Source organism: Stenella coeruleoalba (assembly GCF_951394435.1).
Source record: "Stenella coeruleoalba genome assembly, chromosome: 3".
NCBI lineage: Eukaryota > Metazoa > Chordata > Mammalia > Artiodactyla > Delphinidae > Stenella > Stenella coeruleoalba.
Window position 1 is genome coordinate 145,398,068 of NC_137148.1, and position 16,763 is coordinate 145,414,830.

General features: G+C 44.4%; 1 protein-coding gene across 9 annotated transcripts in view; it reads left to right on the plus strand.

Moving 5' to 3' along the window:
- The window catches only part of DOCK2 (dedicator of cytokinesis 2), a 416,438-nt gene that overhangs the window by 45,647 nt on the left and 354,028 nt on the right, over positions 1 to 16,763 (plus strand). For all 9 annotated transcript variants that reach the window (XM_079918428.1, XM_079918432.1, XM_079918434.1 and 6 more), the window contains 5 exons: positions 2,229 to 2,364; positions 4,967 to 5,121; positions 9,111 to 9,192; positions 14,419 to 14,554; positions 16,641 to 16,716. In XM_079918428.1, the coding sequence (XP_079774554.1) occupies positions 2,229 to 2,364; positions 4,967 to 5,121; positions 9,111 to 9,192; positions 14,419 to 14,554; positions 16,641 to 16,716 (585 nt within the window). The remainder of the gene's footprint in view (positions 1 to 2,228; positions 2,365 to 4,966; positions 5,122 to 9,110; positions 9,193 to 14,418; positions 14,555 to 16,640; positions 16,717 to 16,763) is intronic.

Consider the following 16,763-nt stretch of genomic DNA (forward strand, 5'->3'; position numbering starts at 1 on the left):
GACCTGCATCACACAACACTGGCAGGAATTATTAGGTGAAGAAATTTAGAGAAAGAGAGAGAAGTTGAGAGGAGCTGAGAGATGAGCATGAATATGGAGAGGAAGGTAGACAGGGGCTGGAATCTCGAGAGCATGAATACCAGGTGGAAAAGTTCAGATTTGTCCAGAGAGCGATGGGGAGCCACAGAAAAAGCCATTTCTGTTTTCTTCACCTTAAAAATTTTTATTTTTTTGAAAAAGGCATACAGTGAGGACTTCCTCCCCTGCCCTCGTCTTGGGTTCATTTTATCACTTTCTTGAACAGAGAGAGCAGTGGGGCTACCTTCTAAGGAGAAACTGTCAAAATGCTCAGTTCTCCAAAATGAATGGTTTGCTGTCCTATTGGGAAGAAGCCTCTCCTGATCTTGGGTCATGGGAATCCCATCAATCCTGCCCCTTGTCTACTAAAGCTTCCAAGTTTCAAATGAAACTGGTAATGGACAAGCTCTTTGGTGTCCAAGGAGTGAGGAACCCTCAAATGATTCCTTCAAATCTCAAGACAGCTGGACCCGGGAGAATGTTTTATTCATACATTTTAGAACCGAATCCACTTTGATAAATTTCGAAGAGAAAGGAGCTAGAGAGATGTCGGCATTAAATTACGTATTGGCTGTGCTTCGTCTTTTCCCAGGTCGTGAGAGCCTCTGCTCAGCATTAGTTGAATACATTTCTTCCCCCTTAGCATTGCCCGTTCAGCAGCATGGCTGTGCAACATTATGAGTCATATCTAGTTGGAAGTTAATTTCCTAATGAATGTGGACAAATGGGTGAACTTTGGCTCCCTTCTGTTTGCATTTGGATGACATGAGAGATGTGCCTCTTAATCCAGTTGACAAATAAGAGATGAAAACGTAGTCTCCTTCATCTGTCCTTGCTGCCCTGACCCTGTCTGGTGCTTGGCGGTACTGGTGCCTAAGCAGGACCACCGTTGTTCCTCTCAGAGTCTCCATCAGCCCACCGCCCCCTCCCCTCTTTGTATGGACAACTGAGGTCCTCCATGTCAACATCAGATGCAAAAGCAGCTTCAGGTTAGGACCTGTGCAAACATAACCCCTGTCCACAAACCCAGTGCTGCCTCTAAGAGCCTCCTGTCTTGAAAGTATACCATAAAGGTTAAGAGTGCAGACTAGGATGCCATATTACTTTTTACTAGCTATGTGACCTGGAGTAAATTATCCTCAGTCTTTTCTTCATCTGTAAAATGCAGGTATTAATAGTACTTCCCTCACAGCGTTGTTACAAGAGTTAAATGCCTTAATATGTGTGAAGAATTTAAGGTACCGCTTATCGCAAGTGCTGTGTGACTATTTTGCTGTTACTAGTATCATTGATGCCAATCAGAATGGCAGATGCAGTTGAAACAAATCAATACCAAACAGGGAAAATCTTGTGACCTGGAAGTCACAGAGCTAAAGAGCACACTGTGGGTAACAATGGATATATGTGAGATTTCTCCCCCAACGACTATTTTCAGGGTACCATTGAATAAGCGATACACGAATACCTTCTCTGCATATGTATTATATATCATACTATATTATGTTATGTTATATAAACATTAAATAGAGATAAGGCAAAATTCTCCCTTGGCCCCTCCACCCCTCCTAGTCCCAGTGCCCTGCCTCTCCTCACAGGCACGCATGTTGGTAGTTTGGTGCATTTTGTCCATACCTTTCTCTCTGTACATGCACCCAGGTAACATACCTGCCTTGGTTTCTTTGTTTGCTTGTTTTTTACTTAAAACACACTGTATGCATCTTTCCATGCTTGATTTTTTTCTTCACTAATACATATCATTAAACGTATCAAAACTATATCATATTTTTAAAACCCAACTACATAGAATTCCATTACAGATGACAGTTTGTCATTCCCCCTTTGACTGACATTTTAGTGTTTTTCAACACTTTGCTGATGCAACACACATCCTTGTTCATTGTTTTTCTAAGTTCAGTATCACAGGAAATACACATTAAAATTTTCTTAGTACACACTACCACAGTACCTCCCAGAAAGGCTGAGCTATATCAGTGTGACTCCCAGCTGTGTGCAAGGCTGTCTGTATAGAGCTGTGCTATGGGAGCCTATGATCCTTAGAAATCAGGTGAGCTTTCTGGTAGAAACTTCTCACCAACATTCTACAGGCTTCAACCTCCCTTGATTTATCATCTCACATTTTTGCTTTTCAGAATCCTTGAGCTTGATCTGATTGTCAGAGATGAAGATGGAAATATCTTGGACCCTGATAATACCAGTGTCATCAGCTTGTTCCATGCACACGAAGAAGCGACTGATAAAATCACAGAGCGTATCAAGGAAGAGATGGTGAGCTTTGTGAACTAGGCTTGGCCAAGTCAAGCAGGCTTTAGCACGTCATAAGCTTAAAATAATAAGCTCATTAACCAGACTGTATATTATTCAAAGGGACATCTGTCCTATGACCTGAGATCATCAGTAACCACATGCATTTTATTGTGTTTTTTTTTTTTTTTTTTTTTTTTTGGGTACGCGGGCCTCTCACTGCTGTGGCCTGTCCTGTTGCGGAGCACAGGCTCTGGACGCACAGTTCCAGTGGCCATGGCTCACGGGCCCAGCCTCTCCGCGGCATGTGGGATCTTCCCGGACCGGGGCACGAACCCGTGTCCCCTGCATCGGCAGGCGGACTCTCAACCACTGTGCCACCGGGGAAGCCCCTATTGTGTTTTTGTACTTGGATCTTGATTCATTCCACAACCAGCCCCCAGGTGGTTTAATGCCAGGCAAGTTTCCTGTTCTCACGGACCTTTTATATTCCAGAGAGGAAAAAAGAAGAAATGTTAAAAATGTAAATAATTCCAGATGGCGATAAGTTTCTAAAAGGCAATCAATTAGTGTTATGTGAATCGGAGTGAATCAGGAGCTATTTTAAAAGGTACCATCAGGAAAGGCCCCTCCCAGGAGGGACATCTGAGATGACACTTGTATAATGTGAAGGCAGCAGGCCTGGGAAGATCTGGGGACAAGATGTTCAGTGCAGGGGGATCAGCAAGTGCAAAGGCCCCGAGATAGGACTGAGTTTTGAATGTTCAAGGAGTAGGAAGGTCAGTATGGATGGGCCATAATGAACAGTGGAAGAGTGAAGGCAATGCTTTGGAGAGGTAGGTAGCAGGAGCCAGTTCTCATAGGACCTAACGGTCATAGGGAAGAGCTAAAATATTATTCCAGCTGTGGTAAGAAGCCAATAAAAGATTCCAAGGAAACAATCTTTACAAGGTTAACATAATCTGATTTATATTTTTGAAAAGTATTTTATCCACTGTGTATTGTTTGAAAGCAACTTTATTTTTAGCTCTACTGAGATATAATTTTCATACAATAAAATTAATTCATTTAAAATTACAGTCTAATGGATCTTATTAATACATAGTGTTGGGCAGACTCTACCGCAATCAAGGTATAGAATAGCTCCATGATCCTAAAAGTTTCTTTGAGTTCCTTTGCAGTCAACCCCCTTCCCCAGTCCCAAGCCCCAGGCAACCCCTTTTGTGACTATATTTTGTCTTTTCTAGAATTTAATAAAAATGGAATCATATGTCTTTTTTTATAAATTTATTTATTTATTTAATATATATTTTTTATTTTTCGCTGTATTGGGTCTTCGTTGCTGCATGTGGGCTTTCTCTATTTCCGGCGAGTGGGGGCTATTCTTCGATGGGGTGTGCGGGCTTCCCATTGCGGTGGCTTCTCTTGTTGTGGAGCACGGGCTCTAGGCGCGTGGGCTTCAGTAGTTGTGACACGTGGGCTCAGTAGTTGTGGTGCACGGGCTTAGTTGCTCTGTGGCATGTGGGTTTTTCCTGGACCAGGGCTTGAACCTGCATCCCCTGCATTGGCAGGTGATTCTTAGCTGCTGCACCACCAGGGAAGTCCCATATGGTTTTTGTGTTTGACTTCTTTTACTCAGCATGCTATTTTTGAAGTTCGTGTTGTTGTATGTATTAATGTTTTTTCCTTTTCATTGCTGAGTTGCTATACCATTGACCAGTTGCCAATGGTATATATCATTGATCAGTTGTTGAATATGTGGGTTGTTTCTAATTCAGGGCTATTATAACTAATAACACTATGAACATTTTCATATAAATCTTTGTGTGGGCATATGATTTTATTCTTTCTGGATAATAATCGTTGGAGCATATGATAAGTACATATTTAACTTTTTCAGGTACCAACATACTATTTCCCAAAAGGCCTGTACAATTTTGCATTCCCATCAGCAATCTATGGGAGTGCCAGTTCCTCTACATTCTTGTTAGCACTTGATATTGTCAGTCTTTTAACTTTAGCCATTCTAGTGGTTGTGTAGTGGTATCTCACTGTTGTTTTGAATGTCCCTGAATGACTAGTGATTTTGAGCATCTCTTCATGTGCTTTCTGGCCTAATTTACCATTTGTATCTTTTTTTTGTGAAGTGTCTGTTCAGATACCTTGCCCATTTTCATTGGGTTGATTTTCTTGACATTGAGTTGTAAGAATTCTTTGTATATTCTGGATACAAATTCTTTATCAGATACATGTTTTGCAAATAAATTTTCTCCCGGTGTGTACCTGGACTTTCAGTTTCTTAAATGTGTCTTTCAAAAAGCAAAATTTTCAGTTTTGATAAAGTCTGTTTAAGCATTTTTTTTCTTTTATAGTTTGTGCTTTTTATGACACTAAACTTTATGTGGAAGTCTGGGTCATTTGTGGTATTTCCCAGGATCAAGGCCAAGAGAGTCAAAGTGACTTGGTTCAGACAACAGGAACTTTTGGTGGAAGGCCTGGATATAATGCTGAAATCTTTAGGCTTGAAACTTACATGATTCTTAATATTCAGAGCCATCTTTCTGTTGTTCTAAGTGGTGCTGGGCTAATTTTCTCCATTTTCCTCCCTTTTCCTTCCACCTCTCAGTCAAAAGATCAGCCTGATTATGGAATGTATTCCCGGATCTCCTCATCCCCTACCCACAGCCTCTATGTCTTTGTGAGAAACTTTGTGTGCAGAATTGGGGAAGACGCTGAGCTTTTCATGTCCCTCTATGACCCCAACAAGCAAATGGTCATAAGGTAAGTGTTCAACATTGCCTGACTTCTCTGTATTCGGGAGGTTGGAGTCGGCAGAGCTCAGAGTGCCTTTTCCTTCCGCCATCACTTGTGGAGAAATTCCCACCCAGTAGAGAAACAGTCTAGCTGAGAATGTGGAAATAACTTCTTTTAGGGTGTGGGAGTCAGGTGGAAATGTTACTTTCACCACTTTTTTTTTTTCCCAGAGTAGGGTTATGGTTACACCGTAGGGTTTTGTAAACAGTTCTTTGATTACTGGAAAACAACCAGAAATAACAAGATTCAGACAGGTAGCACTGAATAGAATAAAAATACCTATTTTAAAAGGAGAGTTAAGAAATGAATAGTGAAAACGCCCTGTCCTCAATGGCAGTAGCAGGCTAAGAGTGTGGGCTCTGGAATCTGTGTGGGTTCACATCGTGCCCCCACCATTTACTCTTTCTTAACCTTGGGCACGTTGTTAATCTTTCTTAAGCCTGAGTTTCCCATTTGCAAAATGTAGATGTCAACCTCACGGGGTCATTTCTTTTAGTTAGACTTTAATAAGTAAAAGCACAGGAAGCACAGGGCCTGGCACATGGTGCTCCAAGTGGCAGTGGTTATCATTGTTACTACCTTAATTAATTGTTCTTGGAAATGGAAAAAGTAAGGGAACTTCCAGGTACCTCAGCTCGAAGAAGGGAAAACACGTTTGGGAATCTCCAGAGGAAAGACTTTGATGTACTTCTGGCCCCCACCACCAGCCCTGGCGTCTGCTTATGGCTCAGTCCATCCTTCCTCCCAGGTGACCACTGCCTGTCCCCTCCAGTGGGGTTCTGAGCCAACACGTGGTCCTGTATTTGAGATCCCAGTTAACGCAGTACAGTGGAGCTGGAGCATGATCCTTCTGCTTCTATGGAGAAAATGATATCTTCTTACCTTGGTTGTGTTGATGATTAAAGGAGATAACATATAGTTCCTACTGAATTATAAAATTCACTTTAGAAAATAATGTCTCTCATGGAGACATTTAGTAAACATAGAGGGGCTGTCCATCTAAGAAGACGGAACTGAGGTCTGTATATGATCTCACATAATCGTCATTACTCCCTGTGATTTGGGTGAGAAAATGAGGCTCAGAGAGGTCAGGTGACTTGCTCAAAGGCACATATATTTATAAATGGCGGAACTGAGCTGTTCACCCAAGTCCATCTGACTCCGAAGATAAGCTAGTTTCCAGTTTTAGTCTGTCACCAAGGAAAGAGTTGTATCAAATATCCTCAGTGGTTCTCACCAGGGTCTTAGCACTGTTGCGGTGGAAAGCTATTCTTTATAGCAAACTTAAATCCCTAATTTAAAGAATGAGCCCAGCTCATCTGGCTAGGCCTCAGCAGACACTGTGAACAAGTGTACCTGCTCCCTTAGAACCCACTTTGAGATGGTCTGCGTGTCATAGGCCCCTTGCTGTTCCCTGTCAGCTGCTCCAAGGCACCTGTGACAAAGATCCCAAAAGCACTCCCTGCCTCTCAGAAAACACAAAAATTCCTCGTGGCTGAATTGACAAGGGTGCCTGGCCTGCTGGCTCATCTAAGTGATGGATGGCCTGAACCAGCCCTGTGGAGGGAGGCAGTGGATCAGTGAGGTGGCAGCTCTGTTCCCCGATGCGCCACACCGAATGATGCGCTCGATGGGGCATGCCTGAGTGATGCCTCTGAGAGTGCCAGAGACACTCTCCCGAGGGAAGCCCTCGGGAGAGTGAGGGCTGAGGAGGAAGGGGACAAAGGGGCAGAACCCTGCCCCCTCCCCCGCCCCAAGGATTAAAAAAAAAGTAGAAAACAAAGAAAGAAGAGAAGAGGCATGATACAGGAAAGGGGCAGGGGAACGTGGAAGCACTCCCCCAAGTCGGTCTGACTCTGGGTAGCTGTTCTCTCCCTAAGAAACCAAATTTCTCCATTCCTGCCTTCCCTAGCCAGCGTGTGCATACAGGGAGCCACAGGCAAGTTAGGGCATCCTCAGTGTGGCCCAGATGTGAGCTGGGGAGAATTTGGCTGGGACCAACCTTTCAGTATTGGGATGTACGATGGTCCGATTCCAATGGAGCCTGCAGAGATTTGGTTTGGGAAAGTTAAGATAAATTTTGGTAGTATGAAAAAGAAAGCAGTTCAGGCATCAGGCCAGTGGCAAGGCTAATTTCCAAAAGGAGCTCAAGAAAGAGTTGGAATGGTTCTCCCTCTTCCCCTGAGGAGGGTGTCATGTGGAAGAGGTCTTACCTGTCTGGGTGCCAGTAGGCCTTCAGATTTACCACCCAGGTCTTCCTGGGCAAAGATGGATGGGGCCAGCTCAGCCCTCTAATTGCTTTTCTGATTTATGATTCTCTTTCCCCTAGAAGAAAATTGCTGGTGCCTAGAGTTTAGACCTAGCAGGCTAGTTCTCTACTGGACATGCCACATGTGATTAAAGGTCCTGGGAAATACCCAGGTATTTCACTATGACAGTCCAGAAATAACCAATGGAAAATAATTAAAACAATTTGGGGGGGGGGATGGAGCCTTGGAGACTTCTTGGTTATTTTGCTGAAAATTCCACTAAAAATTTTAGATCTTACTAAAAAAAAAAAAAGTACATTTAACTTGATTAAATTTTAACCATTGGTTAATCTGGGACAGTTTTCTTTTTGTTGTAAGTTCTATTTCCCCCTTGAACCTTGCTCAGACTGCTCTTAATAGTCTTCTAGGGGTGAGTGGAGAGAAAAAAACAAGGCATCAGAGAGAACAAACCTCTAAAAAGAAGGCACTTTGCTGAATTCTCTTATTATGCCTTTTTTGGGCTGACTTGGTTTTTGAGTTTTATTTTGTTTGTATCCTGATTCAAGATAACGGGCATTTATTTAGAAGCAACTGTATGCTCCTGGATGGCATGGAAAACTGAATGACTCAACTCAGCAAACTCTACCAAGCTTCTCCTAAGTTAAAGAATGCTAGGTTTCCTGATCTTGTCGATGCAGCTAGACTGACTAGTATGAACCACACAGGGTTGTGTGTATGATTGCTAGAAGATGTGTATTGATGAATGATCAGATGTCAGAACTGTGTGACTGCCCTTCATAAAACCTGTCAGTGGGTTCTCATTACTATCAGGATCAAGTCAGAATCCTTGAATGGCCTGTAAAGCCTACATGGGCTGGCCCATCTTTCTAATTTTTCTCTTACCATTTTCCCCTTGGATCTGTCTTTTAGGTGCATCAAACTCCGTCCTGTCTCAGGGCCTTTGCACACATGTTTGCTTTGCCTGAAACATTTCCCTTTCCCACTCTCTTTTTCCTGACCAACTTTATTTACATGTCACATCCTCAGCAAAGACTTCCCTAACCACCCAGCCTAGGCATGGTTCTTCTGATAATACATTCTCACAACATCCTGAACTTTTTTTTTGTAGCATGATTGCATATAAATAGTTGCCACGACTGCATTTAAATCATTACTTAAGTGTATCTCAGATAATGGCTAAGGCCCTCTATGGTCCAACACAGTGTGACATTCCTTCAAGGAAACGGTCCGACATCTAATGGATAATTTAAAATAATGCAGATCTTTACTCAATCTTGAAAGGGGAATAGGGTGGGAAGGACAAATACATTCTTAATGCCCAGCAAAACGTACAAAAATCCTTTCCCTCTCACTTCTGCCACTCTTTATCACCTCTACAGAGAATGCTGCTGCTCTTCAAAAATATTAGATAGCTGGGTTAGAATTTGCTTACTAGATGGCGGAGGGAAAGAGGTTGTGAGTACCAAGTGTTAGTAATTCCTTACCCCTGCCTGTCTAACGTCTGTCTCCCTGACGGGACTGTGATCTCCTGGAGGGAGGGACAGACATGGAGAGCCTGTCTCAGACACTCCCATGTCCCCAGTTGCCAGCTTGGTGTTGGGCTCATAGCAGAGGCTTGGTGAATATTTTTACCTTATGAATATTGAGACCCCTAGCAGTAATGGGTTGCCACCCCTCTTCCCACAGCGAGAACTACCTGGTGCGATGGGGCAGCAGGGGCTTCCCAAAGGAGATTGAGATGCTCAACAACCTGAAGGTGGTCTTCACGGTAGGTGTGCACTGTCCTCTTGTACCACATCCCATGCTCACGGACATGATCTTGGAGATGGGGCTGGTCAGGCGCTCAGGAGGGAGCGTGGCCTTGGTGCAGAGCTGTGTTCTGGGCTTTCTGTAAAAGGAAGCTATTGGGAAGATGGATCTCCTCCTTGCTCTCTCCTCCTCGCTCCCTATCTTACTCGTGTGTACCCAGTGCAGAGCACTGTGTGAACAAGCACAAGCCTCTTCCAGCAGTAATGTCTAGGTGGACTAGGTACAGCAGCTACTCTGATTTTCTGGTTGATTCATGGTTAACTTGAGTTCCTGACTTTGGTTCAGACCATCTAAAAACCTTTCCAAAATACATCAGATTAAAAAAGGCCTTCCTAGAACATTGACTGCCTTGGTAAATTAGACATTCTGAACATAATTAAGTCATAGATGACTAAAGATCTTACGATTCCCTGGGATCATCCTTCTAAATACCAATACTCACCAGGCAAGACGTAACAGAGAAATGTTGAAATCAATTGCTATTTGGATGATTTATTTCTGAGAGTGAACTGGCTTTTTAGTTCTAGAAAGGAGAAGCAGTGGAAAGAAGGAGATAAGAGTTTATCATTTCCAGCAGAAACCCCTCTCTTCTGTTTTCACCGAGTGGTGTTCAGAGTATGATCTTAAGATATCTGAGGATATTGGTGTTTTCTGCAAGCACCTCTGGGGAGAAGAGCATTTATGAGATTTTTCACTGTGTCACCTGTGTTAGCAAGAGAGATTACAGAGGAGGAGCGAGGGAGGGGTTTGGGCATTACAGAGTGACCGACATGCTGGATTAACCTACCTTGCTCCACAATAATTTTCCAGTTACAGGCCATTAGGTTCTATGTCTTATGTTACAATTAGATTGGAGTGCAGCTGATTTATTTTGTTCGTTATTTCCTGAAAAATGGGCTAGAGGCATGGAATAAGATCATAGATCCTAATTGCTTAGACAAAGTTTTCTTGGCATATATAAATGTGCCTCGGTGCCGTTTGTCTATTATTAGTTAGAAGGAGGAGCCTATTTATTTTCTTGATAAATAGGAGAGTCCCACGGGGCTTCCTGATTAAACCAAGAGACAGATGTTTCACAAGAGGGAGAGGGACGGGGAATCAATCAGTGGTTCATTTTGCAGAGAACCAATTCATGATGTAAACGTGCAGGAAAGGTCATCAGTAAATTTGTGTCACTCAATAATAATGAGAATGTGGTCCTGCCTTTGCGGAATTCTGCCTGTGCCACCACCTCTTCTTCACACAGCAAACGAACTTGAGAGCCTTGGTTGACTGGTTTAATGGGTTGACACTTCCTTCTCTTGAAATGATGGGAATCTTCATTTCAGGACAAGGAACGTCACGGTGCTCTAGCTTCTTTTATTGATTCAAGTGCTACCCAGTGAGCACCTACTGTGTGTAAGCTCTGTGCTGTGTCTGGGGATACAGCAGTGAGTAAGCTGATAGGCTCCTGCCCTCAGGGTGTGATGGGGGGAATTCAGAAAATAATTAAGTGAATAAATAAGAGAGATCTCAGAAGGCAATCCATGCCATGAAGATAATTAAAACAGGGTGATGTGATGGCGTTTGACTGGGAATTACTTTCAGTTGGGCATCGAGGTGATGTTTTCGATATGAGATACGACTCGGCAGGCACATGCCTTGCTGGCCTCCTTTCTCCTGTCTCCGGATGTCAGCTCTTCCTAGTCTCCTCCTTGGAGGCAGAGCCCAAGAAGCTGGCACGTGGCTTGGGCTGATGGTGGCGTTTCCCTTCCGTCTGCTTTATGAGCGTTCACCCTCCGTGGCCCTGTAAGAGGAAAGCGCACATACCGCGAGGTTTCCTAAGACTTTGCCCAGTTTGGGGGTTGCTGCTAACACGTGGGGGACAAGACTGAACAGTAAAAGGAACACTGATGAATGACTAAATCAGGTAGCGCGTGTTTTAAGTTTCGTGTCTCAGCTGCCCCAAACGTCTGAGTTTTGTGAGGCCCGAGGGAGAATGATCGGGAGACACCGCAGACTGAAGCCTAGTTCTGAGATTGCCTGTTTATACAGTCTCCAGAGAATGACCTGTGTTCAAGCATTTTTACTTTGCTCTCATAGCAATAAGCTTCTCTAGTACCAAGGGCCTCTGATGAGGAAGCTCTTAAAGGTCTCGTGTCTTCTTTTGAGCAAGTGAAATTTTTTCAGAGAAGAGGAGTGGAAAATGGACTTACCTAGGAATCTTAAATAGTTACCTAGTGTATTAATTTGCTAGGGCTGTCATTACAAAGTACCATAGACGGGGTGGCTTAAACAATAGAAATGTATTTTCTCACAGTTCCGGTAGCTGGAAATCCAAGATCAAGGTGTTGGCAGTGTTGGTTTCTTCTGAGGCCTCTCTCCTTGGCTTGCAGATGGCCACCTTCTCCTTGTGTGTTCATGTGACTGTCCTTCTGCGTGTCTGTGTCCTAAACTCCTCTTCTTATCAGGACACGAGTCATACTGGATTAGAGCTCACCCTAATGACCTCATTTTAGCTTAATCACCGCTTTAAATGCCCTGTCTCCAAATACAGTCACATTCTAAGACATGAAGGGGTCAACATATGAGTTTGGGGGAGACATAGTTCATCCCATAACATTTAGGAAGGAACCTGTCAGGTGGCAGGGCTTCTGTGTCTCTGGAATGCCTCTGAAAGATACCAATATAGATATTTCAAAAATACAAAAAATCCTAATGGGAGGAGGGAAGTAATTAGGGATGGAGGTCGTTGTGAGGGAAGCAGGACTTGAGCTGTTAAGGATGGAAAGGATTTGGATATATAGAGGAATAAGGGGTAAACTTTAGAGGTGGAGGTACAGATGTGGGGCTTAGGAAGAAAGATCTAGAGTCGAAAGTGAACATTGTGTGTTTGTGGAACAATAAAGAAATCTTTGTGACAAAAATAGAGTACTTGCATGCTGAGAATAGTGGGGAATCAGTGGGATAGGACAGCTGGAAATATATTTTGTCTAGGATATTTCATGTCAGCTGGGGAAAACTAGCACTAACAGGGTAGCAAATATCGAGCTATTAACATTGTTGCGGGGAGAGAAATGAAATGATGAACGTGGCTCGTAAAGATGAGTTTCAGGGGGATTTCAGGGTGGGTTGGAGGAAGGAGTCAGGCAGGCCAGAGAAGAGGCTGTCCCACCATCTGGATGTGAGATAATTGGAATCTCAAACTCAGCTGCCTGCTGGGCAAGGCGGGAGATGCAAATGAGTGGAGGGGCTGCCTCCATCAGAAAGCCGCCTCTCCCCTACCTTCCCTGTCTCCCTGCCCAGTGGGGAGACTTGGGAGAGTGGAGAAGCAGCTGTCCATTCCTCCAGCTTTGAAAGGACAGCCCTTGTATCAGTGAAGATTCTCCAGGGAAGTTGAACCAGGAAGATACGTAAATAGGTAGATTTGTTGTGAGGATTTGGCTCATGTGATTGTGGGGGCTGACAGGTTTGAAATCTGTAGGGCTGGACGGCAGGCTGGAAACTCAGGGAGGATTTCTATGCTCTAGTCTTGAGGCAGAATTCCTTCTTCGCTGGGAAACCTCGCGTTCTGTTCTTAAGACCTTCAACCGATTGGATGAGGCCCACCTACGTTATGGAAGGTGTGTCCTTCACTTAAAGTTAACTGATTGTAGATGCTAATCAGACCTACAAAATACCTCACAGCAACATCTAGACTAGTGTTTGATCAGGCAACTAGGCAGCATAGCCTGTCCACGTTGACACATAAACCCCCAAGCAGGAAGCTGTGGACCACTTTGAGGCCATGTCTTGTTCCCAGAGACTCTGCACACCCCTCCCTCTTCTTCCCACACCAGCCACAGTGAGAGGCTGGGGATGGCTGCTTTACCCAGGCCCTGGCTCTGATGTCAGCTGACAGGCTGCTCCCAGTACCTATGCCTGCATGAGGATTAACTCAGAAGAGAAGCGACTATTCTCTAGTGAGGCCTGGCCCAGGAATCTCTGCTCTGATGCCAACAACATGCCTTGACATCCCTTCTCCAGCTGATCTGAGCTGGAAGGGGGTGCCAGGAACACCGAAGCTTTTAGATTTGAGCAGGGCACTTGAATGCTGAGGTAGTCCAGGTGGTTTCCCTTCCTGTGTGCCTTTGGATGGTGAAAGAAATGTATGGTGGTGGTTAGGTGGATGGACTTTGGGGTCAGAGTGACCGGACAGTGTCTGCAAGGACTGAGGTCATGTCCTCGGGGAAGACCCTTATCTTCTTTGTGTCTCAGTTTCCCCATATGTCAAATGGGGCTGCAGTAATAGTATTAGTGATGGGACTTCGGAGTGTTGTGAAGGATCAAATAAGACGATGATGTGTGCAACACTGAGCACAGGGCTTGAGACGTCAGCGTAGTTCACGGTTTCAGCGTTCCTCCTCCTGAGCCCACCCCTGTCCCCCTTGCAGTTAGGTGTGGCCACGGCCCTTGCTTTGGTCACTGAAATGGAAGCGGAAGTGATATGCCTCTCTTCTGGGTGGGAGCTTTAAGAGCCAGTGAGTGATTTGCCCCGTTACCTTCCCCTGCTCTGGGGACAGTGAGTGCACCTATTGTGACAGGATAGATCCTCCAGCAGCCAGGGGCCCAGAGTGAGTGAGTGGAGCCCCCGCCCATCTGCACTGGACCGGTAGCCTGAGCTGGAAATAAACCCTGTTGTGTTAGAAGCTCAGATATTGGGGTTGTTTGGTGTCACAACAACCCAACCCCGAGTGATATACATGCATTAGGTGCTCAGTAAACGGTGATTGTTAGGATTTTTCCTTCCTCCTTTTGCCTTCTCCCTCAGAGGTGCTGAGCGATGACCAGGTGGATGGAGTCATTTGCAGCAAATGCTATTTTTGGATACATCAGCTGGTATATAGAGACGGCTACCTATACAGCTGATACTGTACCTCTATCCTTCTCTTCCCATCAGTTTGAGGTGGAAGAATTGGGATTGAACACCAGAGCCCTGTCACCCAATTTCCTTTCCAAAACTCACCTTTCTTATGTGTGAAACGGGGGTGATGGCTTTGTTTTCCGCCTTTCCCAGGACTAACTGTATGATTGGTCTATGAATGCTAAGTGCTAAGCACCAACCTCCCCCCACCCCCACCCCCAGAATTTACTATTACCGAGCTTGCTTTTCTACTTTTTGTTCATTAGACACATGGTGTGTAACTATTCGTTTCCTGCCTTACAGGATCTTGGAAACAAAGACCTCAACAGGGATAAAATTTACTTGATTTGTCAAATAGTCCGAGTTGGGAAGATGGATCTGAAGGATACGAACACAAAGAAATGCACGCAGGGACTGAGGCGGCCTTTTGGGGTGGCAGGTAATGACACACCACACAGCACTAACTGTTACTGGAGTGCACATTTTATATGACTGAATTTTGAAGATTTTTTTTCTTTCGCTCTCCTCCTTGCCCTCCCCCCCTCAAAAACTTAGGCCAGACAACCCCTAATACCTACATTTCCTGTGACTAAATCAAAATAATTGGTAACTAAGTCTAGATTTATGATGAAGACGGTGAATGATGGAATCCCCGTGTCTGGAGCAGAGCGCTGGGACCACAGTGCAGTCTGAGCAGTCGGCACCTTCACTCCCCAGCACAGTGAAAAAGGAAGAACAATATGGGTGGGATCTAATTATGAGGCGCAAATCATTTTAAAAAAAATATCCAGGACAGGAAATGCAGTTACACAGAATGAGTCAGCCACCACACATAGAAATTCCAGCTGGAAGTGGACGTGTGGAGAGCTGGCACAACCGAATGAGGCTGCTGAGAGCAGCAGCACCTCCACGCTGCTTTCCAAGCCTTAACTCCCTTGGGGGTTTCCAAGACTTCATCATTCTTGTCCCACTTTTACAGTTTTTGTTATATTTGACTGTCACTTGCACTATTATTTACCCAATATATTTTCTCTTAAGGAACCTTCTTTATTTAAACTGAAGTACATTTTTTTTCTTAAAAGACAATTTAAATACCTGTGGAAATAGCAATTTGATATGGGAGTTTTACTTCTTTTTTTAAAAGTATAACATTTTAGTTGTGTACCATTTATAATCCTTGTATACCATATCTAAACCCAGTGTTTCAGGTTTCTCACTTCAGGACACCCTGATCTGTTATCACAAACCAGCTGGCTGTCCAGTGAGTCCCCTGGCACTGCTTGCAAAGTGGCAAAGCGGAAGAAGTTAGCTTATACTGAGCCAGCTGGTGTTTCAGCTTAGCATTGTTGCTAGCTAGCTAGCTAGGCGATCTTGGACAAGCTTATTCCCCAGGGCCTTAGTTTCATTATCTGCAAAATGAGGGACTTGGACCTGGTTGATCCATGCCTTGGTCTAAATTCTCTGATTCTATATGAGGGACACTTTTGGCATCACAATGTCCCTGTTAAGGCAGTGAGGGTCCTTCAGCCTTACTGCAAAGTGTGTCTTTGTCTCCAGGTGTAGCTGGCTCTCTCTTTTGGTTTCAGGTGACAGCAATCTGGTGTAACTGAAAGGTTTAGGAATAGATTGCTTCAGGCATAGCTGGATCCAGGAACTCAATTGAATTTACAGTATGAAAAACTCTGGAGCCAGAGGGAGATGGTTCTACCCAAATCATTCTCACTGAGAATGGGCAAGGGGGGGTTCTGTTCATCAGAGAGAATGGATGCTGGTCAGGTTCCAATAACAGTTTCCCCTCCTTCTCTCAGTTCCGTACCTCCTCTCTTGAGCTAGATGCAATCACTAGTTGATTATTACCCAAGCAGTTTTAATGGCTCCCTGACTGGGGCCTGGAGTGTTTGAGGAATTTCATGCTACTAGGGTTTTGGCTCTATTTGGCTAGCATGTCTCAGTGCTCCTCCCCCTGCCCCCATTTCTATAATCCCTGCTCTAGTGCAGGAGTTCTTTACCTTGGTTTTTTATGGACCTTCAGTGGCTGATTTAAGAAGTTTCAGAGGATCCCTCTGGAAATGCAGGGTTCAAGGATCCACAGATAACGTGTCTGTGCCTATGAGCACGTTTACGAAAAGAGGGTGAATAGGTGTTCAGATGCCACAGGGAGTCACCGCGCTTGGGTTTTGTCAGCACAGTAAACATCCAGTACAAATATGTCAGGTCCAAACCTAATTAATTCCATAAGCTTAATTCCATAAGCACGGCTCTGACTCTTTCCTTTTGGCCTCTGCCAAGCCCTGGGTTCTTGGATGCTTCCCTGACTGTTGACCTCCCAGCCCGGTTTGCCCAGAGGCGTTTGCCAGTTGTTGCCTGTAATGAATCCTTGCTGTCTGTATATCGTCTCATGCTGGCTTGCTTGCCTTTTTAGGCTTTCCTGTCCCAGCCTCCTGCCCTACAAGCTCATCCCATTCTTACCCTTTCCTGGGAGCAAGAGGGCTTAAACCATTAATTCATTTCTCTTTTCTTTCTAGTTATGGATATAACAGACATCATCAAGGGGAAAGCAGAGAGTGATGAAGAAAAGCAGCACTTCATCCCTTTTCACCCGTGAGAGATTTCCCATTTCTTTCCATTCTCTGAAACCACATCCTTTC